Source organism: Mus caroli, unplaced genomic scaffold, assembly GCF_978045245.1.
Source record: "Mus caroli unplaced genomic scaffold, Mus_caroli_1 scaffold_11, whole genome shotgun sequence".
Taxonomy (NCBI): domain Eukaryota; kingdom Metazoa; phylum Chordata; class Mammalia; order Rodentia; family Muridae; genus Mus; species Mus caroli.
Genome location: NW_028227266.1, coordinates 28,256,975 through 28,284,162, shown reverse-complemented (window position 1 = coordinate 28,284,162; position 27,188 = coordinate 28,256,975). Strand labels below are relative to the sequence as shown.

Here is a 27,188-nt window from a genome sequence, read left to right as displayed (position 1 = left end):
ATCCATAGATACATATGTGGAGTGTGTGTGTGTGTGTGTGTAGCCCTGGCTGTTCTAAAACTCACTCTGTAGACCAGGCTGGCCTCGAACTCAGAAATCCGCCTGCTTCTGCCTCCCAAGTGCTTAAATAGGAATTTAAAAAACTGTTTGGGTTTTTATGAAATGATAAGCATTTTAACCTAAGCACTGACGGAAGCATGTGAGCAAATGACTCAGCAGACTTTGACTTTAATGAAATCCCATGAGGCACTGTGGACCAGGCAGTAGGTTGGCCGGAGCCACACACACTGCCTTGAAGGAAGGATGCACTCAGGTGTGCTGATGAGGTAGACAGGGCAGGAAAAGTCAGGGGGGCGAGGAGGATAGCAGCGAGTTGCCTGGAGTGCGATGATTCTAGATAGGCTCTGAATAGATAGATTCCCAAGCAGGCTTCTCAGGTGTGGTCACGGTTTCTTTGCTGTGGCAGAGAGGAAGGGCTTATTTTGGTCCATGCTTTCAGAGCCCAGTGGTTCGCAACCTTCTTAATGTTCTTCAGTACAGTTCCTCATGTGGTGGTGAAGGCCAGCCATAACATTATTTCTTTGTGACTACATAAGTGACCCCCAAAGGGGTCAAGACCTACAGATAGAGAACCACTGTTCTGGCCCATGGTGGTTTGGCTGTTGTGCTTGTGGCCTGTGGGCACCATAATACATCAAGGTAGGAGTGTACATCTTCACTTACCTGAACTTGAAAGGGAAAGAACAAGGCCTGAGTCCCAGTATTCTCTTCAAGGACATGCCTCCAAAAGGTGCCAGCCCTCCTAATAACACCACAGGCTAAAGACACACCTCAGCCCAGTGGCATTTGGTGCATCGGCATTTATACAGCCTTGAACTCACCCTGGCTTTGAGTTGCCGTCTGAATTCATGGTTTATCTATACATACACAAGCACTGTGAGACATGCCAGGAGAGACTTTCAAGAGAAAGCAAAGAAAGGGTTCAGGTGCTCAGATAATCTGCTTTTTGAGAGTTAAAGGAAGACACTCCTGGTGGTGAGGGCCACAATGGCATCCTGGTTGGGGTCGAGATTCTGGACTCTGCATGATGAACTGTAGTGGTAGGAGCAGAAGGGACTTTCGATGCGGTTTTCAATGTGGTGGGTCTTGTTCTTGGCTGTTCCTGCCTTTCTTGCCTCTCTGACTCTCTTAAGACAGAGTGTGCCGGGCAGTGGTGGCACACATCTTTAATCCCAGCACTTGGGAGGCAGAGGCAGGCAGATTTCTGAGTTTGAGGCCAGCCTGGTCTACAGAGTGAGTTTCAGGACAGCCAGGGCTACACAGAGAAACCAGGGCTGTATCGAAAAACAACAACAAGAAGAAGAAGAAGAAGACAGAGTGTGACTTTTAGGGTCATTTAATAATCCCCTCCCATGAAGAGTGAAACAAGAATTAAATGAAGTATGAGATGGGAAAGCAGGGTGAAGGAGAAAGTCTAGGGAAGGATAACTAACGCTAAAGACTCCTGAAAACACCATATGCAAACTGAATATTGTAGGAACTTTCTAAAATACATATGTACACATGTGGATCGTAAAGGACTTATCCTATAACAGGAAAACAAAGCCTCTCCTAGATACCATAGGGGGCCAAATGAAAGACACAGCCTGCTTGTGGTGGTGACACACACCTTGAATCACCGCAGTACTTGGGAGGCAGAGGTAGGTGGATCTCTGTTAGTTGGACGGTAGCCCGGGTCTTCATAGTGAGCTTCAGGCCAACCAAGGCTACCTAAGACCTTGTCTCAAAAATAAAATAAAGGTCAGGTGCCAGGTATAGGTTGCATATTTTCCAGTTATTGGCCCATGGGGTTCTGTAGACCCCAGACAGGCTATTCCCGTCCTCTTGTTTACCTTACAGAACTTGATGGGGAGACCCCATTTTGCAGATACCAAATAACTGCATCATAGACATTGAGAAATTAAACTGTAACCACCTAGAGACTTCAATCCTATTGGCCAGCTTTCATAGGTACTATGTACACCCCTGGAGGATAAAAGAAATCAATGCTCTTACCCAAATGTGAATCCTGAGAGCTAGAAATTGAACAACCTGACACAGACCCACCAGGACAATAGTGGTGGGGTTATTATGGAAATAACCAGCTACTTTCTCATTTGAATTTAAGACCCATTCCACAAGATGAAATTCGTATCTGTCACCATTAACAGGGTAAATCATAGGCCCTAGAAGAGAGCTACTACTACCAATTGCTAAATGGACATGATATGAAACCAGCTCCTAATGGCTTATCACCCCAGCCATAGATGATGGAGTCTCCCAACCCTCACCAGAGAAACTTTTTTTGTAGTAGATGGTAATTAATATGGAGACTGGTCACATGAACAGAATGAGAGACTTCAGAGTGTGCAGCTCTGACATCTATATCACATACAAAGAGACCTCTCCTAAAGCTCTGGGGTCATCAAAGAAGAGGGAGTGAAGACTGAAGGAGCCAGAGGCCGTAGATGGCTATTGCCAAGCAGTAATTTCTGGACATAACAGGACCATTGCACACGTGAGTTCATAACAGTTGTCATTTGCATGCATAAGACCTCCTGAAGATGAAACCAGACAAAATTTCAGTATAGAGAAGGGTGGCCATGGGAGAAGGAGAGGTGGTTCCTTTCAGGGTCACAGCCTCTGAGAGTCTGCTCATGCTCAGTGATGCCCCTCTACCCAAGCACACATTGGCAGCATGAAGTGGACTCAACGGATTAGAAAAGCAGATGTGAAATTTGGAGGTGAGAATACTGGGGAGGAGAGTTAGTGGAACAATTAGAGGGAAGAAATGGGGGGTAAACTTGACTAAAACACCCTGTTGCTGACACACCAGAAGAGGGCATCAAATCCCACTACAGATGGTTGTGAGCCACCATGTGGTTGCTGGGAATTGAACTCAACCTCTGGAAAAGCAGCCAATGCTCTGAAACACAGCCATCTCTCTGACCCTGATTAAAACATATTTTATACATTTAAGAAATATTCAAGTTGGGGGGCGGCTGTCGAGATGGCTCAGTGGTTAAGAGCACTGACTGCTCTTCCGAAGGTCCTGAGTTCAAATTCCAGCAGCCACATGGTGGCTCACAACCATCTGTAATGAGATCAGATGCCCTCTTCTGGTGCGTCTGGAAGATAGCAACAGTGCACTCATAATATATATATATATGTATGTATATAATCTTTAAAAAGTAAAAAGTGAGGGCTGGGGCTATACTTGCCCACCATGCACGAGACCTCAGGTTTAATCTTCAGTGTTGCTAGAGCAACAAAGTCACGTGGGGGCTTTCTGAATGGAGAGAAAATGGGAGTTGCTATTGGTGCTCCCACACTGTAAATGGAAGTCTCAGTTGGAACTCTGAAGGACCTTATTTCTTCTAAAGGTTCCAGCCTCCAGAGCCCAAGGTTGCACTTCTGAGTTACAGCACACAGCTCAGCATGAGAGTGGCCCTGGGTTAGGCCTCCAGCAGCACCAATATAAAAATAAATAAAAACCCCTACCTTTCTTATTGAAAGTCCAAGAAACAATGACTAAAGCATAGACTTTGACATTTCAAGTAGGGTGGTGGTGGCTCAAGCCTTTAATCCCAGAATTTGGGAGGCAGAATCAGGCAGAGGCAGGGGCAGAGGGGCAGAGGGGCAGAGGGGCAGAGGGGCAGAGGCAGATGGATCTCTATAAGTTCAAGGCTAGCCTGATCTACAGAGTGAGTTCTAGGACAGCCAAGGCTACACAGAAGCCCTCTCTGAGGGGTTGTGGTGGGGAAGGTGAAGACTTGGACATTTCATTCTCTAAGTGACATCAGGCTATATTAAAGAAATGGCTGCTGGGCGGTGGTGGCACACGCCTTTAATCCCAGCACTTGGGAGGCAGAGGCAGGTGGATTCCTGAGTTCGAGGCCAGCCTGGTCTACAAAGTAAGTTCCAGGACAGCCAGGGCTACACAGAGAAACCCTGTCTCAAAAAAAAAAAAAAAAAAAAAAAAAGAAAGAAAGAAAGAAAGAAAGAAAGAAAGAAAGAAATGGCTAATGGGTAGTGTGAGCAACGTACACTGTCAATGTGAAGTCTACTGATGCTTAGGACTGAATCAGGCACCATCACATCCATGAATATGGAATGTATACATAAGCATATGCAAAGATGCCTAGGACTGAGCAGCTGAAAGTGAGAGCTGTAAGCGACTCTCACCGCTCACAGAGAAGATAGTTAAACACACACCTGCTTAACATGCCAGTGAACCAAGGAAGTCATTAAAATCCCCAGTGTCCTAACTATAAAAGCAACAGATTGTTCTGGGAGTGTAGCTCTGTGGTGTAGCATTTGCTCCCCTAATAGGAAGTTCTGGGCTCAAGCCCCAACACTGAAAAACAAAAAGAAAAACAAACAAACACCAAAAGGCAAAGCTAGTAAAACGAAACCAATTAGTCCGCAGTCGCTTGGATATAAAGATATAAAAAGGGCCCTACATGGCTGGCATTCCTTTGGTTCCATTGAGAGGCAGGGCACACAGTGACTTTAAACCCAGCTCTCCCAAAGCAGAGGCAGGCAGATCTCTGAGGTTGAGTCCAGCCTGGTCTACAGATCGAGACCCAGGACAGGCACAGCTACACAGAGAAACCAGTCTCAAAAAAAGAGAGAAAAAGAAAGAAATTTAAAAAAAGAGGCGGTGGAAATTAAGAAAAGGATTGTGGGACTCTAGCCTTTCGCTCTTTCTGGCCTTGAGATGAGCATTTCTGGCTGGTCTACAATGTGCTTCCACCATGCTGGACCATGCCACTCGGGGCCCCAAAGCAACGCAGCCAACTGAGCATGTGCTGAGACAGTCACAGTCCTTGTGAGTTGATCATGTGAGGCGTTTGGACACAGTGCTGGAAAGCTCCAGATACCCTCGGAAGATATGAAGGAATCAACCCTTTAAACCAGTTAATGAAGGGAAATATGAGCAGAGGTTTCCTCCCTACCCTCCTGCCTTCTGTGTGTGAGCGTGTATGCCTTCGCCCACGCGCCCGCGTGTGCTTTTGCAAATATAAGCCTATGTTCTGAAGTCTTAACTTTCTAAGTATTCAACAAGTCAATAACTAGGGATGATGGATTAATACTACTGTTTCCACTTCCTAATGAATTTAGAATCGAAGTATAAAGTTTACACTAGGAGACAAGAGGCAACCAGATAGGAATCCATATTAAAAAAACAAACAAACAAACAAAAAACAAAATAAACCCACTCCCTGTAAAATCAATTTCCTCCAAAGAAAGGAAGCAAACATTTGGGCCTGCAAGATGGCTCACTGAGTAAAGGTGTTTGTAGCCAAGCCGAATGGCCTGAATTTGATCCCTCAAATCCACGTAGTGGGAAGAGAGAACAAATTTCAGTAGTTTGTCCTCTGCCCTGAACACGTGTTCCACCGAGACAGAGCATGCCCGCATGTACACACAAAAGTAAATAAACAAATGTATAAAGACAAAAAGAAAACAAGCCGGTGTCTGGCATGTTTCTGAACAGATGGTCTTTAGGGAAAACCAAAGTCCTAGGAGCCCAGTGAAAGAACTCTATCATAAAAGACATTTTCATGAGAATCTGCACAGAAAACAGTGGGGGGACTGTGGTTAAACATTACATTGTTAAGGCAAGGTTAAAAAACAAGCAAGACAGGTGGTAGTGGTGCGCCCCTTTAATCCTAGCACTCAACAGGCAGAGGCAGGTGAATCGCTATGAGTTTGAGAAACTCCAGCCTGGTCTACCCAGTAAGTTCCAGGACGGCCAGGACTAACACTGACTTGAAATAAACCCTGTCTTCAAAATAAAAAGAAAAAAAAAAAAAAAAAAGGGCAAAGGTAGATGTTAGTGTTCAGATACTCAGGCACAGCTTACTAAACTAAATAAAGTCAGAGAAATAATCAGAAAGATGGCACAGCAGTTTCTGATAGCCGTAAGAGAAGAGGTTACCTTGGCCACAGGTAACAGGTGTGTGGCTTGAAGGGAAGTGATGAGGTTCTCAGGTTGTCAGGCATGGCGGCACCTGTCTTTAATCCCAACACGCAGGAGGAATCTCTCCGTGAGTTCCAGGCTAGCCTGGGCTACATAGTGAGACTCTGTCTCTCACTCACTCACTCACACACTTGCTCGCTCACTCACTCACTCACTCATTCACTCACTCTACAGGTCAAGCACAACCCTGTTCTAAAAAAGAAAAATATGTTTTTAAGCATCAATGTCCCACAGGTGGGAAACTCCACACCCGGGATGACTGCACACACACAAAGAATGGTGTGTAAAATTACACTCCGCTACACAGGTAAGATATATATGAAAAGTCAATGAATCCTGTCCTTAAGATACGATCATATATATGCAGATATTCTCAAATCCCAGAAAATCCTGGGCCCCGGGATTTCTGATGAAGGAGAGATGCCCTGCATTGTCTTATGTCGTTATCCATCACAGGGGCGTTGCCTTACGGTTAGCCAATGGGGTGTAGACTCTATTCATCTTGTGCTGTCTTCTGCAGGTTAACCACATCTCTTCCTGAAAAGTTAAGTTATAACAGAAAACTGGAAAGTGTTGTCATTTTTCTGCACACTCACCTTTTAATAACAATGACTCACTTCATGTGCTGGGGAGACAGAGGCTAATCCTTGCCTTTGGGAGTTTTGTGTCTTGAGAACACAGACACACTGTGGATGCACTTTGTCTTGGACTGTGATCCCAGTCTGGGATTGGAACTGGGATGAGGACTATGCTCTGTTGATGGAATACTGACCTACAATATAAGAGAGCCTGAGATTCCCCAGCACCACCAAGGAAACACACGGATTTGAGTGGAACAAAGTGGATAAAGAAAGCCTTCTGGGACTAATGTAGATTTTTACAGAGGAGGTGATGGTAGCCTGGGTGGGGCGTGGCGGAAGACAGAGCAGATTGATTGCAAGCATATTTTGGAAGCAGAACCGTCAGGCTATTGATCAGTGCATTTGTTGTTTGTAGGTGGGTGGGGTCAGAATTGAGCAGTGCTTCTAGCACGAGCTGACTGAATAGAAACCATTTAGTGAGATAGCCATCCAAAGCCACCGCCATGCAAGGTCACAGACAATGAGGCTTTGCTCAGAAGTGCTGTTCTTCGTGCTCAGAGATGCTCCATAGCCTACCTCAGGTCTCAAGAACCTTTGCTTTTAGCTCATAGAACTACATAGGCGTCTAATCCAGGGACGGCACTCACGTGACAACTTGAACACAGTGCATTTATTATAGATGTCAGCCACGGTCCTTCCTAGGGATCACTGTGTAGGAACAAGACATCAACTACACTCTGTCCATGACAGAACTTTATCCTGACACTAATTAAGGTCAATCCATTTGGCTTAATCCCCATGAAATTACAGTATGCTTTTGTGTCTAAACTGTGAGTGAAAAACAACTCAACCACAGCTAGGGCAAGGGCTTAATAAACTGATAGTTAGCTTCATGAACTGTCATCAGGCATTCCATTTTGCAACAGTAGTTTGAGAGTCAGGAGGAAAATAAAAGCATTCTATATGCTGTGCAGTAGTTTCGGGAAGAGGATATTTAGTTATGCTGGGGAAGAATGTCACAGATGTGATGTGCCAGATGACAGTTGGGTCTCACCAGGAGTAGGCAAAGTGGTTATGGTTAACAGGGGGAGGGCTGGAGACAAATAGGTTCGACAAGGTGGCTTGCCAAAGCAGGGGGCTGCGAAGGCAACAGGCACACTTAACGAGGAGGTATTTGCACAGTTCATCCTTGTAAGTGCACTGTTGCCACACGAATCAGCTTGCACAGGTTAGCCAGTGGCACTGTGTCAGACAGACCTTTCTTACTCCAGGAGACACAAAGTTGGTCATGGCTTAGGGGTCTGTAACTGATACGTTCTCAGTTCTGCTCATTCCAAATCTCTCCTACACATCTTTGCCGCTGCAGGGTTTTCCTCTTCCTTGAAGGAGTGGCCCTCGAGCTTCCTGGTCCTGCTGTCTTAAAAGTCTCGGTGACTTTAAACTTGAGCTAGGTCTACATGCCATGACTCCCCCTTCCTTTATTATCGCCAGCGTAAACAGGTGATTTAGCCTGAGTTAGACTCACATATGCTCGCCTTCTGAGTGACTTGCCTCAAGGACATGAGTGAATTGGAGAAAGGTCTTATGAATGTGAACTCGACTTTCCCAGCAGGCAGAGTGTTCTGAGAAGTCCAGGAAGAGAGCTATAGCAGCTTTGGACTAAGCTGGTCCAGCCCAGGGAGGGGCATGGTTGTGCAGTGAGGGAGGCGTGTGGTGAAGGCTGGCTCATTTGGTTCTGAGTTAGCCTTGTACAGTGAGAGATAAGGAGGACTGAAGACTATATGCATGTGTGCGCGTCATGAGTGTGTGTGTGTGCACGTGTGTGAGCGTGTATGTGAGTGTGTGTGCGCGCGCGTGTGTGTGAGTGTGCGTGTGTGTGCACGTGTGTGTGTGTGTGATGCTGGATATCAAGTGCATGGATACCATATGAGACTTACTCTACCATTGAGCGTCATCTCAGGTTTTGGGTTTTTAAACTGGCTACTCTTGGGGTTCTTCGTTGACAATTTAGAGACAAAAGTACTTACTATCATGTATATTTTGCTTTCTTTCTTTATTGAGGCAGGGTTTGCTATGTAGATCAGGCTGGCCCGTGTGTTTGCCACCACACCTGCCTTATATATACTTTATAACGATTAAACCAAACAGGTTTAAGATTTAGCATAAAGTTTACTTTGTTCAGTTGTTGGTCATAGGGATGTCCTAGGCGTGCGCATAGGGTGTGCATAGCACAGGAGGGTGACTCTTCTGCTGGACTTACGACAGATTTGTGGCATTGCCTGCACTCAAATGACCAGATGGGTGCCTCTCACAGACAAGATACACATTTAGCTTTCTGAGATAAAGGATGGAACTGCAGGAAGTTGAGAAGGAAAATGAGTCACTCTTTTCTCAACAGAATAGCAGGTTCAGAGCCACAAGTCCCTTCTAGTCTTTGCTGCCTCCAACTAGGCTAACTTTCAGTCATTCACTAATTAAAGGGTGTTTGTGCCAGTGGTAATCCAAAGCAGGGAGTTATTTTTCAATATGCTCCATTTGGCTTTGGAATTCTTTGTATGCAGTATAGTGGCAGGTTTATTTCCCTGTGCATCACACTCACATAACTTAGACTTGGAAGACTCCGGTCAGTGAGACACAGTAGTGCAATGATAGAGAGGCAGAAAGACCCAGTCCTGGCTCACACGGAGGAAGAGTCATCCGCCCATCAAGATAGGACGAGTCTGTGCCAGTAGACTCTCTTTGGTCTAATATCCCCAGATTTGTAACATCACTTATCTCCAGAATACATCAGCAGGGGGCTCTGCTTGCTGTAGCCGCTGTGGGACACAGACTCATAGAGATTTATGTTATTCTAAGAAGGGCTGGGTTCTAGGTAGAAACTTGGGGCTTGTTAATTTCAAAGTAGGAGTTCAAAGTAGCAAAATTTCATTTTGCTCATTCTTGTTTCCCAAGAGCTAGGACAGCACATACTATAAGCTCAGAAGTTTTGGTTCACTATACAAGACTTCAGAATATCAGCAGAGAAATACCCAGGTGATTGTTAAAATAGAGGGAGCACCTTTGGTGTCTGTGCTGGGAAGGCACGTGTCCTTAAAGAAGGAAAGTGTGGGTCCTGCAGAATGACTGAGCCAGTAAGGGCTCTTACTGCTCAGCCTGATGATTCTCCATCCCTAGAACCCACAAGGTGCAAGGAGAGACCAGGTATCTTGCAAGTTGTTCTCAAACACGCAAATAAACAACGACAACAATAACAACAAATTAAAGGAAGGGAGTGTAGGAAAAAGGGAGGAGGTTGACTAGCGATTGGTTAGTCTAGGGGTCAGAAAGGATTATGAAAATACAGAAAAGGCGCTTTTCAAGACGGGATGTGCAGTCAGTATCTGATGCTGCAAACAGTTGGAGAAAGACTCTGGGGACCTAATCATTTCTCTGGGCACAGGCCACCGTCAGTGGCTCCAACAGCGAAGAAGAGGCTGCTACTGTCCTCAGCAGGGGACATGACACAGGAGGAAGGCCTGGTCTTAACAACAGCTGGCTACGGTTTTGAAGGGACAATAACGGAGACACAAGCATCTGGTAACATGATTGGTTGTAGGGAAAGATCCAGGGGAGAGAGATTAACATTGTATTAAAGGTGGTGGAGAGATGGCCAGTATCAAAGGACCGGACTGAAGGGCTGTGCTCCAGGAGAAAGAGCCACCCGTGACAAAGAGGAAGAAAGAGCCAGAACTCTGTGGTGCTCCTTTTCGGGGGTTCTGGCGGGAGGGGAGGAGCTTCCTGGGGGCGTGGCGGAAGGCGGGACCGGCCGCAACAGGTGTGCGGGCGCCGGTGCTGGCTGGCTGGAGGGGCGGGGCGACCCTGGAGGCCACACCCTGAAACTACCTGCGCGGGGAGGAAGGATGAGAACTGGAGCCTCCGCGGCGGGCCGGGCGCGCTGGGCCTGCCCCGGAACTTGGCCTGTGCCTCACCTCGTACCCCTCGTCCCTCGTGTCCCCAACACCCCGCGGGCCATGGTAGACGGCTGCCCGGAGGGACCACGCGTCTGAGACCGGCGATCAGGCCGCCGAAACCATGGGTAGCAATCGGGGCCGCAAGGCCGGAGGGGGCTCTCAGGACTTCGGCGCGGGACTCAAGTACAACTCCCGGCTAGAGGTGGGCGAGGGCTGGGGACCCGGGGTCGGGCGTCCACAGTTCCGATCCGGGCGCACCTTCGCCTGCTCGGGGCCCTCGGTTTCGCCCGAGCTCCGCTCTACGGCCCGTGGGTGGCCGGAGCTCGGGTGCACAGGTGGAATTTCCTGTTCGGTGGGTGCCTGGCCGCTGGTGGCAGGGCGGGGCCGGTCGGACCTCGGTCCCAGACCTGCCTCGCGCCGGGCACTGAGGAGGTGGGAAGCCGCAGGGCCCGGAGGCGTCGGGGTGGGGGCTGGCAGGACCTCCGTGGGGGTCACCATTGCTCTGGGCTATCAATCAGTGCTCGGAGTGGGTGACCTGGGCTATGGCAAGGACAAGTTAGAGACTTGTCTGTCCTTGGCCTCTGCAGAAACTCGTTTTAGTCTTCCTGGTCAAAGGCGCTTTGGATCTTTTGTAAGGGTTGAACTCGGAGCAGAGCTTTGTCCACACAGAGTGTGGAGCCCTTGAGAAGGTGGCTGTCTGGGTAGTGGTGAAGCATGTGTCCTGAGCCTTCTGGAAGAAGCCTTTAGTAAGCGGGAAGCAGAAGCCTGAGAAGTCTCTTGAAAGACCTCAGAAGCATTTCACTTTGCTGCACACAGTGCGGGAGGGCGTTGGTTATCCTGAAAGACACACACGGGTCGGGGGTGGTGGTGGCGCCGTGCTCTGGTGGGACTAGCGGTCAGGCCTTTTTCTGAACCGCACCTAGAGGCTGGTGAGCGAGGCTTGTTGCTCTGGCAGAGTCAGTTTCCTGGAGCCGAGCCTCTCCTTCCGCCGCTTTTTCATGCACTCCTTCTCTGCTGACTTGAAGAAGAACAGATCTCGGGGGACCGTGAGCTGGGACTTCACTTCTCACCCCTTGTAACCGGAGTCCCCGCAACCTGTGCTTCTGCCCTGCTGTGAGATGCCACCTGCTGCCGCCTTCTCCTTCTTTCTGTGATTGGGGTGTTCGCGAGTCCTTAGTAATTGCCTGCTTGGAACTCGTGCCTCCTCGGCAGGTAGCCTGCCTGGTGTTTGACCTTCAGCTATTTTTCTCTCATTTTCGGTTTGCCCTTCCAGACCTCCCTTTCGAAGACGTATGCTGATACTGAAAGTGGGTCCTCTGGTGACAGAACTCAGTCTCCTGTTTAGGCCACATATTCCCCGCTCCCGGGGTGGGAGCCAGGGTGGGGCTCACCACTCTGGTCCCTGGGCTCCTGATAGATTACTATTCCCCAGTAACTCCACTTTGCCCTCCTCCTAGGTCCTCATTCATCTCCATCCCTTGGGTTACGCCTACTCACTTTTGCGGTTTCTTTCTCCTGTGTGGCTCACTCTGTCTTTTTTCCAGTTTGGTTGAACGACCCCCGTATCAGTGCTGGCTAGGGACTCACAACCCAAAGGGACTCTCAGAAAGCAATAGGATGTGGTTGGTTCATTTAAGGAACTTAGACTTTCGGAACATGTGAACAGACAGACAGACAGACACCCCCCACCCCCCCTCCACACACAAAGTTTGACACTCAAGAGAGGAGCCCCAGCTTATTTCCCCATCTCCAGGAAATCTTCAAGTATGACTTGAATGTTCCAGGCTTGAATGCTCCTGGCTGCATCCCTTTTACACTTGGGGTCTGCCGATCTGCCTTGACACTTTCTCTGACAGGTCTGTGTGGCTGCTGCCTCTTGGGTAGCTTTTGTCACAGAGACTGGCTGAGGTCTGGCTGGGTCCCCGGGGCACCACCACAGCTTTTGAGTTGTGACTTGTCTGTCTCCTTCCCAAGACTGATTCTGCTGGTCCCTCATGGCTCCCACAGAGGGTAGGAGTTATTTCACTGTGTTATTTTCCCTGTCGCATGTATCCTGGGACTGTGTGTGCCCTGCCCAGGAATAGCAGGTGTGCAGATATCAGTTGTTATGGCCGTTAATGAGAACCGAAAAGTCTGTCTCACTGATTGGTTAGGTCAAACTTAACCAAACTGTTGACTGTTTGATGGTGGCTGTGAAGTTGTATATATGCATATGGAATATGCATATATGTTTAGTAATGATTTCCTTAAGTAAGACTGAGTGTTCCCCAACAGTAGAGAGACAGGTTGGGAACTTACAGATGTTCTGGGTCAATACTAGGTGTTTGAGAGCTAATAAGCCTTACAGCCCTGAATATTTAGGGTCCTCTGCTAATTGCTCAAACACTCACCCATTCAGTCAGTCACTCATTTGCATAACAGGTATTTACTAAGTACCCAATGACCAAGCACTTGCCAGGTATTGGGAAGGATCCAAGTCACAGACCCTGCCTTCCGGGTCACCATGGGAAGTGCGGTCAAGCACAGAGTGGGTGGGCATTTAGAAAGACATCTGTTCAGCCCAAGCTGGTGAATTGGGCTGCAGGCATCTGTGATGTAGTAGTGACAGTCAAGGGAAGACAACACGGAGTGAAGACCCAGGGCCACCACTGCTTAGCCAGGCGATCTGAGACGTTATCCTATACCAGTAAACCTGTTTTCCTGGCTAGGAAATCGGACAGCATGTGTGACCCTGGTTTATTCCTAGGATTCAAAGGGGTTCTTTGCCTAGGAAACCTTCGTGAATCCATGGTGGTTTTCGGATCAAACAGGTTTTTCTGAGTTTAAAAGGCCCTAAGACAAATAGGATGGTGATCTATTAGGGGTGCAAATTGGAGGGAATCTCTGCCTTAAGTGGACTCCTGACTTTGCAGAAGTCCTGGGCTGCCTGGCTGAGCACAGAGCAATGTTTCATCCAAAGGGGGTGCGCTGGGGAGCCACACCCCCAGCCATCTGCAGTACAGGCCATCTTGCTGAGTCCTTTCACCTTTCACTTCACCCTCCCTCCAGCTTCTATAACAAGAAGTGAGTGGTCTGCTCACCCCGATTCCCTCAGATTCTTTTCTTCTCTCAGCAGGCAACGTGCACCTGTAGAAACCTCTAAGGACTGAGTACTGGGTGACAGAGACTGAGGAGGCAGCGGGCACTGGGAGTCTGGGAGTGTCGCGTGGGTGAGGAACAGCAGGTGCTGTCAGGGGAAAGGAAGGCTGTTTTCTCCAGTGGGTGTTAGAAGACCCACCCTTTACCTCTACCCCAGGTCCTACCGTCCTCATTTAGGAGTCTGGAAAGCTGAGGCAGAGGAGAAGACCACTGCACATTAAGAATTGCTTCTGTGTGCCCGAGCCTCCTGCTCCCCCTGGGCTTGCTCAGGGCCATCTGTGGCTAAGCTGTCATTATCACAGGCTACCGAAGGAGAAGCAATCGTGCTTCCTCTCTCCGCTGGTCTCGGTGGAGAGTGGCCTCAGAGTGCTGTGGTCTCTGTGGTCTCAGAGTTCCGCTGGTCTGTTGCGTTCTCTGGTGTGTGGTTCTATCCAGGCTGTTGGCTCTTCTCTCCTAAATCGTGAAGTGTGTCATTGAAATGAGAGAGCGAGCCGGACAGAGTCTGGAGGGAGGCCAGGTCTTAAAGATGTTATCTGGCTCCCAGTGGTGACCACAGGGCAGGATCACGTGCGGCACCAACTTTTGCTGCTAGGACTCGGTAGCTTACACTGTCATCTCAGACAACACAACGTTCCTCTGGATCCAAGGGGGATTGCTTCATGGATTTCAGAATCTAAAGTGCTCATGCCCCTTAGTTAAAGTGACATTGTACAGTCCTGATTGGATTCACAGGAGGGAGACATTCTGAGAACTTTATCATTAGGTGGGCTGGTCAATGTGTAAATGTTGATTGTTCAAGGTGTACAGTGTTGTAGCCGGCCACATACTGGAGATGTATGCTATATGCTGTTCTATGTGATGATTGTTGTTTTGTGGAATGTGACTGTTCATATATAATCCAAACACAGGCTCCATGTACTTCAGGTTATCTCTAAATTACTTATATTATATAATACCATTAAATAATCTTTATATGAGAGATAAACAAATGCCTGTACCTATTCCTTATAGATACAGTTTTTATTTGATTATTTATTAATTATTTCTATTTGTTAGTAGTTAAAGATTAAACCCAGACCTTTGTGCACAGGAGGCAGTGTGCTACTGCTTAGCCCTGACTCTGAGCAATTCTCCGGTTCTGTGTAGCCCTGGCTGTCCTGGAACTCGCTCTGTAGACCAGGCTGGCCCTGAACTCACAGAGATCTGCCTGCCTCTGCCTCCCAAGTGCTGGGATCAAAGGCGTGTGCCACCACGCCGGGCAGACAACTTTTCTAGAGTCAGGTCCGTACTGAAAATTCCTCTGGGTGCTGTCTTCCTATTCTGCTCATTCTACCTGAGCTTGAGGATACATCACGTTTTTCCCTGGAGGTTTTGTGACTGTTGTGTAACTGGTCGGAATCTCAGATCCCTTTGTCCATCTGTGGCCCCTGCTGGTGATGCCTGGCTTTATAATGATTATGATGGTGCTGGAGGGGAAGAAGGTGGAGGATTCCATTTCTACTCTTGCCTCAGTACGCAGCTTCAGTCCGTTGTCTCTCTCGCCGCGGCGTTGATGTGGAGAAACTAGAAGGATGGTTTACATGCTGGGTCCCAAAGGCCTTGTGTAAACTGCCCAGAGGCAGTGGGAGGTAAAGAGAGATTTCAGACCTTGATCTGTATGACTTCAAAGCCTAGGAGCTCAACCACAATGCTATTATAAAACTGGGTTCCAAAGACAAGGGTGATTGATGCGTATCCCCAGCAAATCCCAGAACACATCATTAGGGCGTTGTGAGCACATTAAAAAAAGAAGTGGTGATCACCAGGCGCCAGCCCAGTGCACCTAAGTTATCTATCTCACTCCAAACCTGTCTGGTTTTCCTTTTGATGGGCTGACCAAGCTGGGAGACTGGGAGCGCAGCAACGGTGATTGCAACGTGGCTTTCATTGGAGTGTATCTTCATGTACTGTGTGCACCATTGGAGATCATGGCGCCGTTTTAAACTGAAAAACATTTCATCCAATGCAAGCTGACAAATCAGCTCAGTCCATTTCCTTTGCTTTGTCCCAGCCCTTAGCTGGCATGTGAATGTTATCTAGTGTGTCTTGCACAAGTCTGGCAAAAGCATGGCGGCGAACCACCGAAGGCTGGACACTGGCAGTCTTGGGCTGTGAGGGTTTGTGAATGATTGAGCATTGTGCTAAGGAGGGTCCCTCTGGGCAGTGACCTTCCTTCCTTTTCCTCTTTAGTGACAGTTCCGACAGGACATTCAGACTTGGGACATTGGCCTCTTGGTTTCTGGAGATGGCAGCAAGCTGGGAGGGAAAGGCCGATGCCACTGATGGTTTAGCGATGACTCAGATGGAGCTGGCTGGCCCTCTGGGTGCACTGTCGAAACAGAACGTGTCCATCTGGGTCTGGAGGAAAGCTGCCCACATGACACCATTCTCCCAGATGGAAACAGAGTCCACCTCCCTCTGTGGCTCCACCCCAGTACATCCAGAGTTTTGAGGTGACAGTGATTTTACCAAAGGCCAGGCTTGTCATGTGTCAAGTGGCTGTCCCGAATCTAAGGAGAGAGTTGTTTTTGTTTTGTTTTAATCCCTTCCAAACCATATTTATCTAGATGTGTTAAAGAGTATTTTTGAGGACCAGTGAGATAGCTCAGCAGGTAAAATCATTTGCCAAACAAACAGAATAGTCGAAGTTTTATCCCTGAAACTCACAAAAGCTATCCATGTAATGGCTCGTGTCTGTAATCCTAGCATTCCTCTTGTGAGATGGGATGTAGAGATAGAAAATTGCCCAGAATCTAGAAAGCCAGCTAACCCTCAGCCTATCACAAAGCAGGGAAACAAACAAACAAGAACCAAGACCCTGACAAAGAAAGGCGGGAGAGCACCGACTCCTGAAGCTGTACTCTCTAACTTCCACACACATCTGCGCCATAACACAGGTACACACACACACTTCATACACCCCACACCAATAAGTACAAAAATAAAATAGTATTCGAAGGCTAAGAATGTTTAGTATACATTCAAAGGAAATATATCCAGCCCTGAGAGTCAGTATTTTAATTTTGTTTTTCTAATTAGATGTCTCCCATTTATTCTATGTGTGGGTGTCTCATCAGTATGTATGTATGTATGTATGTGTAGTGTGTGCAGGCAGAATGCCTACAGAGAGCAGAAGAAGGCGTTGGACCCCTTGGGACTGGAATTACAGATGGTTGTCAGCCACCATATGGGTGCTGGGGTTGAATCAAGGTCCTCTGCAAGAGCAATGGGTGCTCTTCACCGCCGAGTCTCTCCAGCCAGTGGGAATTTTTAAATGGGAGGAAGTGCGCTGGCAGTTTGCTATCATTTATGTATGTTCTATTTCTCCCTCCCTTCCTCTCTCTCTCTCCCGCCTTCTGTTTTGTTTGTTTGTTCGTTTGTTTCAAGATGGTCTCACTATGGAGATCTGGCTATTCTGGACCTCACTGTGTAGACCAGGCTGGCCTTGAACTCACAGACACCTGCCTGCCTCTGTGCCCACAGTGCTGGGTACTTATGTTCTCTTAAGATTTGTTTGTGAGAGAGCTGGTAAGATGGCTCAGCAGTTAAGAGCACTGACTGCTCTTCTGAAGGTCCCAGAAACTACACGGTGGGTCACATCAGAGGCTCTCTTCTGGTATGTTTTATGTGTAGTTACATATAATTAAAAAAATAAAAAAATGAATAAATCTTTGGGGCTGGAGAGATGGCTCAGCGGTTAAGAGCAGTGACTGCTCTTCCAGAGGTCCTGAGTTCAATTCCCAGCAACCACATGGTGGCTCACAACCATCTGTAATGGGATCTCACACCCTCTTCTGGGGTGTCTGAAGACAGTGACAGTGTATTCACATATATAAAATTAATAATAATAATAATTGTGAATACAAAAGTTAGGGGAGGGGCTTAAAGTTAGGCAGTATAAGAAGCAGATTAGAAAGTGTTTTTGGAATTTTCCCCCCAGGGTATTGATTTAAAAGTGTAAAAATGATTTTCATTCATGTGTATGTGTGTGCACCCCTGTGTATATAGATACATATGTGCAGGTGTTCTCAGGGGCAGAAGAGGGCATTAGATCCTCTGGAGTTATAGATGCTTGTGAGCCACTGAATGTGGGTGCTCACCAGTGAACCATCTCCGCAGCCCCTGTTCCCTGAGGTTTGAATCCTGTAAGAAGTGCTATAGCTGTTTTCTGGGGAGATGCTATGGCGTGCATATGTACAGAGGTCATTTATGCGAGTCAGTTCTCTCCTTCTACCACGTGGGTACCAGGGATTGAACTCAGGCTGTCAGGCTTGGCAGCAAGTATCTTTATCCACTCAACCATGTCCCTGGCCTTTATTAAATAGTTTCTGTTTTGTTTGTTTTTAATGTATGTTTTTTTCCTTATTAATCTATTCACCCTCTCTACGTCCCAATGGCAGCCTCCCCTCCCTGTTTTCCTCCCTTCTCTCCATCACACCTACCCTCCCCCATTCCCCTCTTCTCAGAGAAGGGGAGGCTTCTCGTGGACCCCAATCTGCCCCAGCACAGCAAGCTGCCTATGCAGTAGGACCAGGCGCCTCCCCTGTCACAAGGCAGTCAAGCCAGGGTCAAAGGGTCCAAAGGCAGGCGACAGAGTCAGAGGCAGCTCCTGTTCCAGTTGCCTGGGGTCCCATGTGAAGACTAAGCTGCCCATGGGTCACACATGAGCAGGGGACCCAGGTCTATCACATGCATGCTCTTTGGTTGGTGGTTCAGTCTCTGTGAGCCCTCATGGGCCCAAGTTGATTGATTCAGTACATTTTCTTGTGGTGTCCTTGACCTCTTTGGGTCCTCCAAAACTTCCTCTCCTTCTTCCGTAAGATTCCCTGGGTTCCGCCTAATGTTTGGCTGTGGATCTGTTAGACCATTCAGAAATTGTAGAGCCTCTTTCCCTCTCCCATCATATTGAGAGTCTAGGAAGGGATCTGACCCAGAGAGTTCATCTACTGGGTGATAAAGGACAAGAATCAGTCCTAACCCTCTATATCTCTTCTGCAGGTCTAACCGCCACTGATCGAAAATATTTGAAGAAAAAAAGTACATTTGTATAGATATTCTTGCTTTTATTCTCTGAAACACATACCATATCATCCGTTTGCATGTATTTACATCTAGAGATGGTTTGAGGGGATTTGAGGTATACAGAAGGACTCCTATAAGTCCTACGCAAACAGTAGTCCATTTTATACAAGTGACTTGACCTGGGGGCTTACAGATTCTGTCATCCAGTTAAACCTGGAATCCTTCTTCTGTGGATGGGCACCAGTACCTATCCCAGATGAATACGACTTCTGCTTCAGCCGTCTTCGTTTTTCTTTGTTGATTATCGACTCTTTGAAAGGATGTTTTGGTTCATCCTGCAAGCTTTCCCTTGGTGCCGTATGAATTTCTCCTTCCTGTCCTTCGATTGCTTAGATGAGCGGCTCGTATGTTAGTGGATCTTTAAGGGAACTGCAGCGATCAGGCTGAGGTTGTGCTGACCCCCCCCCCCCGGCAGCACCGCGGAACCCACTGGGTCAGATGGCTTGTACGGCTTGTGTGCTATGCTGTCGTATTTACATCATGTTCACAGGAATATGACTAATGAGGAGGTTAAGCCAGGTGGCCAGAGGTTTGGAAAACACTGTTTGACCGATTCGGGGAATCAAGCATGGTTAGCTAGAGAAAGCAGAGCAAGAACACACACACACACACACACACACACACACACACACACACACACTGAGTGACGCAGAACACACACACACACACACACACACACACACTGAGTGACGCAGGCACTGCCCTGAGCCGGAGAAATCAGACTGGTGGGTCACAGCGCTAATAGTGAAGTGGTCTTTTCAAAGCCGATCACCCTGGGGAGAGGAAGGCCTTGTATGTAAGGTTGGTGTCCAGTGAGAATGAGATTTCCCGGAGAAGCAATTAGCTCTGGGATTGAGAGCAGGAATATTCCCTCGAATCTGCTAACCTGCTCTGAGGCTGAAACTCCAAAGATCCTCTGAGCTGCCTCCTGAGAGTCTGGCCTGTAATTATGAACTCAGTGAAAAGGGTTTCCCTGCTTGCATGTCCAGCCCTTTCACTCCAGCCTCTCCTCAGAGCTGCAGCTTAATTAGGGGCCCGTGTTTTTGAATCTTACTAATTCGCGGAGGCTCGAGGGTTTTGTGTGCAGATCCCTGGGGCCTTCCAAGGCACAAGCAAACTGTGGTATCGATATGCCATGCATTGTCCCTCAATCATAGAAAAGAAAGTCACTGATCTCTTGGAAGAAACAGAGCCTTGAATGATTCTCCAGGTATACGATAAACTTTGTGTAGTGAGAAAAAGAAAAAAAAAAAGCCAATATTCCCCCAAATCCTGCATGTTATGTATTTAGATATCATTTATTTTAAAAATGATCCAGCAGTGAAGTTTAAATACATTAGTGGCTGAGGGACTGAGGATCTTGGGGGTACAGGAAGTTGTGTAGTTTAAACAATGGGCTGGGTGTAGTGACACTCCTTTAATGGCCTCCCAAGCAGAGATAGGCTGATCTCTGTGAGTTTGAGACCAGACTGGTCTACATAATGAGTGTTAGGACAGCCAGGACTATGTAGAGAGACTCTGCCTCAACCCTAACCCCCCCCCAAAAAAAACCCCAACAATGGGAGGTAGCTTTGTGTTGGAAGCAGGACACAGCCTTGTTCATAGTGGTCACAGGAACTTACCCCAGTGGTCAAGCACATGGAAAGGTACATTTGTTCAAGTGTGTCAGGAGACCTGGGTGAGTTCTGTGGAGTGTATCAATGTCACACGAGTACGACCAGCAAAGCCTACAAAGCGTTTCATTCATTCTTACATTTTTGCAGAAATCTAAGTTATCTCAACAAAAAATTGCAGTAATAAGAAACACACTAGTCTGTGAAATTGGGATGTAGGTTCCGTGAAAGGTCAAGGAAACAAAGGACAAGGCGTTAGAAGATGCTTGGCACACCTCTCCTGCTGTTTCTGTTGTTTAGTTTGTTTGGGGTTGGGGTGGGGTATACTGTGGGTTAGATCAGCTGTGCTGTTACACTTGGCCTCCCTCGCTGGGCAGGGCGGATGGTGTCATGGTTAGATCATGTCTCAATCTCCAGCCACTGCTTCCTCCCACCCTGCCATCCCCCATATCAAAGAGTCAAGTGATAGTGATAAGTCTTGGGATTGAGGATGGAGGCTCTGAGGGAGGGGTGGGAGGAGAGGCGTCTCTGCTTCCCAGGCTCAGGAAAGCATATTGGGCTTGGTTTTTTTGATGAGCACCTCACACCACACCTGGGCTTGGGCCCTCCTGGGCCTGTCAGGTCTGCTCTGGGTGGTGAATGCATGGTGGGCGGGGAAATTAAAATCAAAGGTACACAGTAGAGAGGCCCCTGTCATTAGCAGGAATTAGCTAATTATGTTCTCTAAGGGGTCATTAGCCCAGTTTTAAGAGCGGGAGTCTGAGGCCCAATAAGAAGTATTTGCCCCAGTGAGCTGAAGGGGCTCAGCCCAGAATCCAGATCTAGGTCACACCCACTCCATCCCACAAAAAAATAAAAAGGAAAGGAATTATGCCAGGCAGCCCTCCCCACACTGTGTTCCTTCTCTTCTGAGAAGGAAGGTGTCTTGTGGCTGGGATGGGTGGCCTCTGTCCCCAGGCTGTGTTGGCAGCGGCCACTGCGGGCTTCAGTGTAGAGGGGAAGCACAGTAGAGACACAGGAGGAGTCTGCTGTTCCCTGGCAGAAAATCTTGTTTCTGTGTGTTGTGGACGGAGCCAGGTAGGTCCTGGGGACTTTCCCTCATGGTCAAATCTGAATGGAGACTTTCTGTTTACTCAGTAAGAGCTACTTACTGGCCTCTGTTGGTGTTCTGTTCTGATGGGCTGTAGTTGATACCTGGACAGAAATTCTGCATCCAGCATTCACATCTTATGGGACAGTGGACGCCAGTGATAGGGTCAGAGAGCAAAGATGGGGATGGTGCCTTAATGATTATGGGAGGGCCCCTATGGCAGGAAGTGAAGCCAACCCACACCACAGGTATCTTGCGACTTGGGTGGCTTAAAATAGACTGGCTGGAGCTGGTGAGCCAGGCTGCTTCCTTCACCAGTGGCGAGAAGTGGGTGGCTGCCGGGAAACTGGGAAGTGAGGGTGGAGTTTCTCAAGTGTCAGCTGCCCAAGTGACCCAGGCACTTGTTAAAACCTTTCCAGATCCCAGGCGCTGCCCTGGTGCAATACTCCAGGGTCTGCAGACTGGGACAGAGGTGGGGGGGGGGATCCTGATGCTGCTGAAGGAGCAATGTTTGTTCGAGACCATTTCTTACTAGACAAGTCTGGGGAAGGGCTGGCTGGTGTGTTCAACAGGCACCAGAGGTGCCTGTGAGCCGAGAGGCGAGCTTTTCGGTTGGCCAAACGCTGTGGCTAATGGCTGGGTGGGAGGTTTCAGCTGTGTGCATTTTCTTTTTCTCCTGTGTTGCAAAGCTCCTCTTTGGATGAGAGTTTCCTGGGTTCTGGACTGTAATGATGATGGTTGGCAGCCTGCAGTTGGCTGACTGGTTCAATGGAGAAAGCCCTGCAGGACTAATCTGGCAGGACAGTCTTGGGGCCTATTGTGGGTTTAGTTCAGTTCCCTGAAAAAGACCAGAATGTGTCAGTAGACATTCTAGAACATATGAAAGTTAAGTTTCCCCTTTATTCTTAAAAAAAATAAAAAAATCCAATCAACCAACCAACCAACCAAAAACAATGAAAAACCAACCTACCAACTTAATTAAGAACACTCTTGCTAAAAGATGTAAATGACTGTTTGGGCTTCGGTAAAAATGGTGCTCTAGGATTGAAGGTGACCTTGCTTTCAGTTTGCAAGTAGCACTATTATCTTAGGTGAAGTGCAATAAAATGAGCTATGCTGGCTATCAGCAACCTGACCTCTGGCTTTTCTCTGACTCCACCCCTGTTGTCTATCAGAGCTGCCCATGCCCCCCAGATTCAGCTCTCCCTGTCTAGACAACAAACCACGGGTTCCGTTTCAGGGTTCATTCTCTGTTCGGTTGACTGAGGCTGGCCTCTGGCTCTGTGGCACTTCTGGGGACTCTGGCCAGTATGCCCAGAGCTGGCTGGGAGGATTATGGGTAGGCCATTCTTGGACAAGGGGATGTCTTCCAAGTGCTGTAGCCTGCCTTCTTGCCTTGTCTGCCACCCCAGTGCTCAGTCATCTCCGTCACACTTTCGTTTCTTGCTTTGAGAGTCACAGGGTATTTTACAGTTCTCAGCCCAGTGGTGCTGATATCATGGAACTGAAATCCGTCCCACCTGTTGAGTTGATACACTGAGTCACGGATTAAGTGAACACTGTCTGCCACAAATCAGTGACAGTTGGCAGAGGCTCATGCATCAGTCACCTCTGACTTAGTCGCAGATCTGAGCCACACACCTGTGTTTCCAAAAAGATGACATCATCACCTCTGCCCCTTGACCTTGATCTCCTGCTGCAGAGATGGGTTTGCCCTTATCATGTGACTGCCCTTCACCCTCCCTGAGAGTCTGAGTAACCTCTTCAGGTTCCCATGATTGATTATTTCTGTCTTTTCAGCATGCCACACCCAACTTGTAAGATTTGAGTCTGGAGTGAAGGTTTATTTTATTTATTTTTCTCCTATGATTTGGGTGGAATCTCTTCTGAGTCCTGTCGAGTGTAATGAGGAATTGTTAGGGAGCGAACGAATTCACCCAGATCAGACCGGAATAGCAAATGGTAAGTTTGCAGAGCATCCTGGTAGGATGTATGTAACAGGGATAAAAGGAAGCACTTCTGCCTTGGGCAGTTGAGAGCCATCCTGAAGCCCAGCAACCACCACCTGAGATGCAAATGAGGGCAGTCGTGATTGGTTGATATTTGGGCAGTCTAGGTTTACAGGCAGCATCTGTAGTGCAGGACCTTGGTTAGCTTGGTTGACCACGGTTAGCCTGGCCGCTTCCCATTTCTTCCTTGGCACAGTTAAGGGTGCTCTCTGGTCCAGGCTTATATTACTTAAATTCCCTGATAGGGACATTCCTTTCTGGTGTCTAAATGGTGATATCCTCTCTACAGTTAGTAGTATTGTTGTGTTTTAAATATAAAATCGCTTACTAGTTGCTTTGTCTTTAACAGGGACCAAGCTCAGAACTAACGATGGCAAATTTGTGCTTTGACTTGCTGGTCTCAGACCCAGGCATGCTGTGAACCTCAGAGGGGCTATGCCCTTATGATGAGTCTGAACCGGGAGAGGGAGCCTAATGAGACGATTCTTTAGTTGATTTGAACAGTATTGTTGGTGCTTTCCGCCGTGTTTTTGTTTCCTGCATGATGAAGTAAGGTGGTTGCGAGGTTCTTGTTTACATAAGCAAATACAATATACAAATGAGGATCTTATTTGTCGTTTGTTTTGATGAGCTCTGGTCTTGAGGACCAGTGTGCTTGAAATAATAGAAAATGTGATGACTGTTCTTCCAGAGGTCCTGAGTTCGATTCCCAGCAACCACATGGTGGCTCACAACCATCTGTAATGAGATCGGATGTCCTCTTCTGGTGTGTCTGAAGACAGCTACAGTGTACCTATCTATATATAATAAATAAATCTTTAACAAACAAACAAACAAACAAACAAACAAACAAGGTGAGAGTGATGAAGAAGACACCCAGTATCTTCTGGCATTCACGTATTTGAACATTCATGTGCACCCACACGCATCTGCACCTGAGTGCACACATGTACATACATATACACATCACACACTCCGAAGAAAGAAACTATCTCCTTCGGGGTTTCCGTAGTCTTCCTTTCCTGGTTTCTGGACCTGGCGCCCTCTCACTCCAGGAAGTTGAATGGGAATTGATACTCTGAGGTCATGCTGGCAACCTGAGCCCTGAGCTTTCCCGTCTCGTGCCCCCAGGGTCTGTACTGGGTTACACACTTCAAGTCACTCAGTTCACTTGTTTTCCTGGAAACTGCCCTGTGCTCTTTTGTCTCAGTGCCCTGGGGCCATGCTATGTTTCTGGCTACTCCGGCCAGCACCAAACTGGAGCTTGTGGGTAGGAAGAGGTACCATAGTTACGAGGCTTCTGTTTGTGGTAAGCAAGCACCTGACTTCGCAGCCCTGTGTTCTGTTTATACACCTGCAGGTATGTTTACAACTAGGGAATATACAGAGACGGGCACAGGTGTACTTTCTCTTCTGTTGTCTCTGGCTGTATAGAGATCATGTGTGAAGTTACAGCAGGGTGTATAGCACTCTCTGCCCACCTTCTTCCTCCTCACTTGGTCCCTGCACTGGACTCTGGGACCAAGCACACACTTGCCGGAAGTCCTGTCTCTGGCGGGAAGAGCTTGGCTCTTGCCCCAGTGTTTCCACTTTACTATCTTTGAGACCTTGGTCGGGCCACTCCCTTTCATTCGGCCTCAGTTTCCTCTTCAATAAATTGATGGAGTTATGTAAGAGGACCTCTCTCATGCCTGAGAATGGAGCCAGACAGCTGTGGTTATAAAAAATAAAAACAAAAAAAGAGCAAGCAAGTTACTGATTAAACAGTTGTTTCTGGGTTGAGAAGAGTCCCAGAACTCTATTTGCTCCCTCAATTCTGGAAGGCGATCGCACAGGGAGGCAGAAATTAAATTATGCATCTTCCTGGAGTGCTATGTAACTTTGCAGAAGTGTTGTTTGCCCCTGCTTTCTCTGTAAATGAAAGGTTCCTAGAAATACTTTCAAGGTCTGGGGAGAAAATACGTGGGAAACTACTCTATAGATTTAAAATACATGCAAACATAATGACTTTTCTAAATAACATTTCTCATACACAGTCTCTTCAGATTGTGTAGCTGAAACCTTTGTGGGTATTTTTTTTCCATTTTCTGTGTGACTTCATGTATGTGGGTGCACATGCATGTGTGTGTACACATGTTTGTGGGTGAGCATGAATGTGTGTGTACACATGAATGTGCCCACACATGTGTGTGAAGGTTCAGAGGTCAACATCAGGCGTCTTCCTCAGTTTCTCTCTAACTTAAGCATTTATTTAGTTGTATGTGCGAGCGTTTTGTCTGAAAATGGTGTTAGAGTTGGTTGTGAGCCTCTTTATGGTGCCAGAAACCACACCTAGGTCTTCTGCAAGAGCAGCAAGTGCTCTTAACCCCTGGGCCATCTTTCTAGTCTCCCTCTACCCCAGTTTTTTGAGACAAGTTCTTTCATTGAACCTGCAGTTCACCAGTCCTGCTAGACTTGCTGGCCAGTGAGCACCAGGCAGTCTTGTCTCCACCCCAACGCTTTTGTGCGGATGCTGCGATCCAGACTGGGGTCATCTTGCTTACACAGCAAGCGCTTTGTCCATTGGTCCTCCTCCCTAGCCCCCGTTTTTCATTCATAAACATTATCAGACAACCGAGGCCCATTCTATATCTATAGAAAGCTTGTTTTCTTTTTTCTTTCTTCTTCTTCTTCTTTTTTTTTTTTTTTTTTTTTTTTTTTTTTTTTTCCAGTTTTTTGAGACAGGGTTTCTCTGTGTAGCCCTGGCTGTCCTGGAACTCACTTTGTAGACCAGGCTGGCCTCGAACTCAGAAATCCGCCTGCCTCTGCCTCCCAAGTGCTGGGATTAAAGGTGTGCGCCACCACCACCCAGCGAAAGCTTGTTTTCTGAAAGAGAAAGGTAAATATGAACTAAACAAAAACAGTTGTATTCTAAAAAGAGCAAGAAGATAGTCACTTCAGATTAATTAACAGAAGCTGCTCAAGTGGCTACTCTTCAAGGAATAAAATATTCTTGGAAATGAAATGTCTGATTTTTGGAACAAAACATCACCTTTATAATTAGCCCTGATGTCATATCCTGGGAGCCCTCCAGTTTTACTCTCTTTCAAGGGCTTTGCATTTACATATGAATTTCACATTCAGCCAATTAATGTCTTTAGAAACCACACTGGGATTTTAATCAGGATTGTATTGAGTCATGAATATATTTGAGATCAGATACCTTATCAATATTGAGTCTTCCAGGCTGAGAACAGTACACACCACCCTGCTCATTGGTCTCTGGAGTTCCTCCCATTGCCCTTCTGTATTTTCTGTGTGCACATCTTGAATGAATGTCCTTTGTCAGACTTGCCCCCGAGGAGTTTGTCTTTGTCTTGTAACTGGTAACTTTCACTATTACTTTCCAATTGTTCCTTGCTGAAGTACAGAAATACGGTAGATTTTTGTTCATTGATCTTAATAAATTCTGCAACCTTCTTGCTACATGATTTCAGTAACTTTTCTTTAAAAATTTTAAGTTACATTGATCAATTGATCGGTGACGGGGGTGTGTACGTGGCACAGTGGTGTGTGGAGGTCATAGGACAGCTTGCAGGAGTCGTTCTCTCCTTCTTCTACATGGTTCTAGGGCTAGAACTCAGTTGCTCGGTTTTGGTGGCAAAGAGCCTTTACTTGCTGT

General features: G+C 47.4%; 1 protein-coding gene across 2 annotated transcripts in view; it reads left to right on the top strand.

The window, feature by feature from the left end:
* The first annotated feature begins 10,474 nt into the window (after positions 1–10,474).
* Positions 10,475–27,188, top strand: part of St14 (ST14 transmembrane serine protease matriptase) — a 41,924-nt gene continuing 25,210 nt past the window's right edge. For both annotated transcript variants that reach the window (XM_029481148.2, XM_021172778.3), the window contains exon 1: positions 10,475–10,758. In XM_029481148.2, coding sequence (XP_029337008.1) covers positions 10,678–10,758 — 81 coding nt within the window. In that variant the 5' untranslated portion in view covers positions 10,475–10,677. The remainder of the gene's footprint in view (positions 10,759–27,188) is intronic.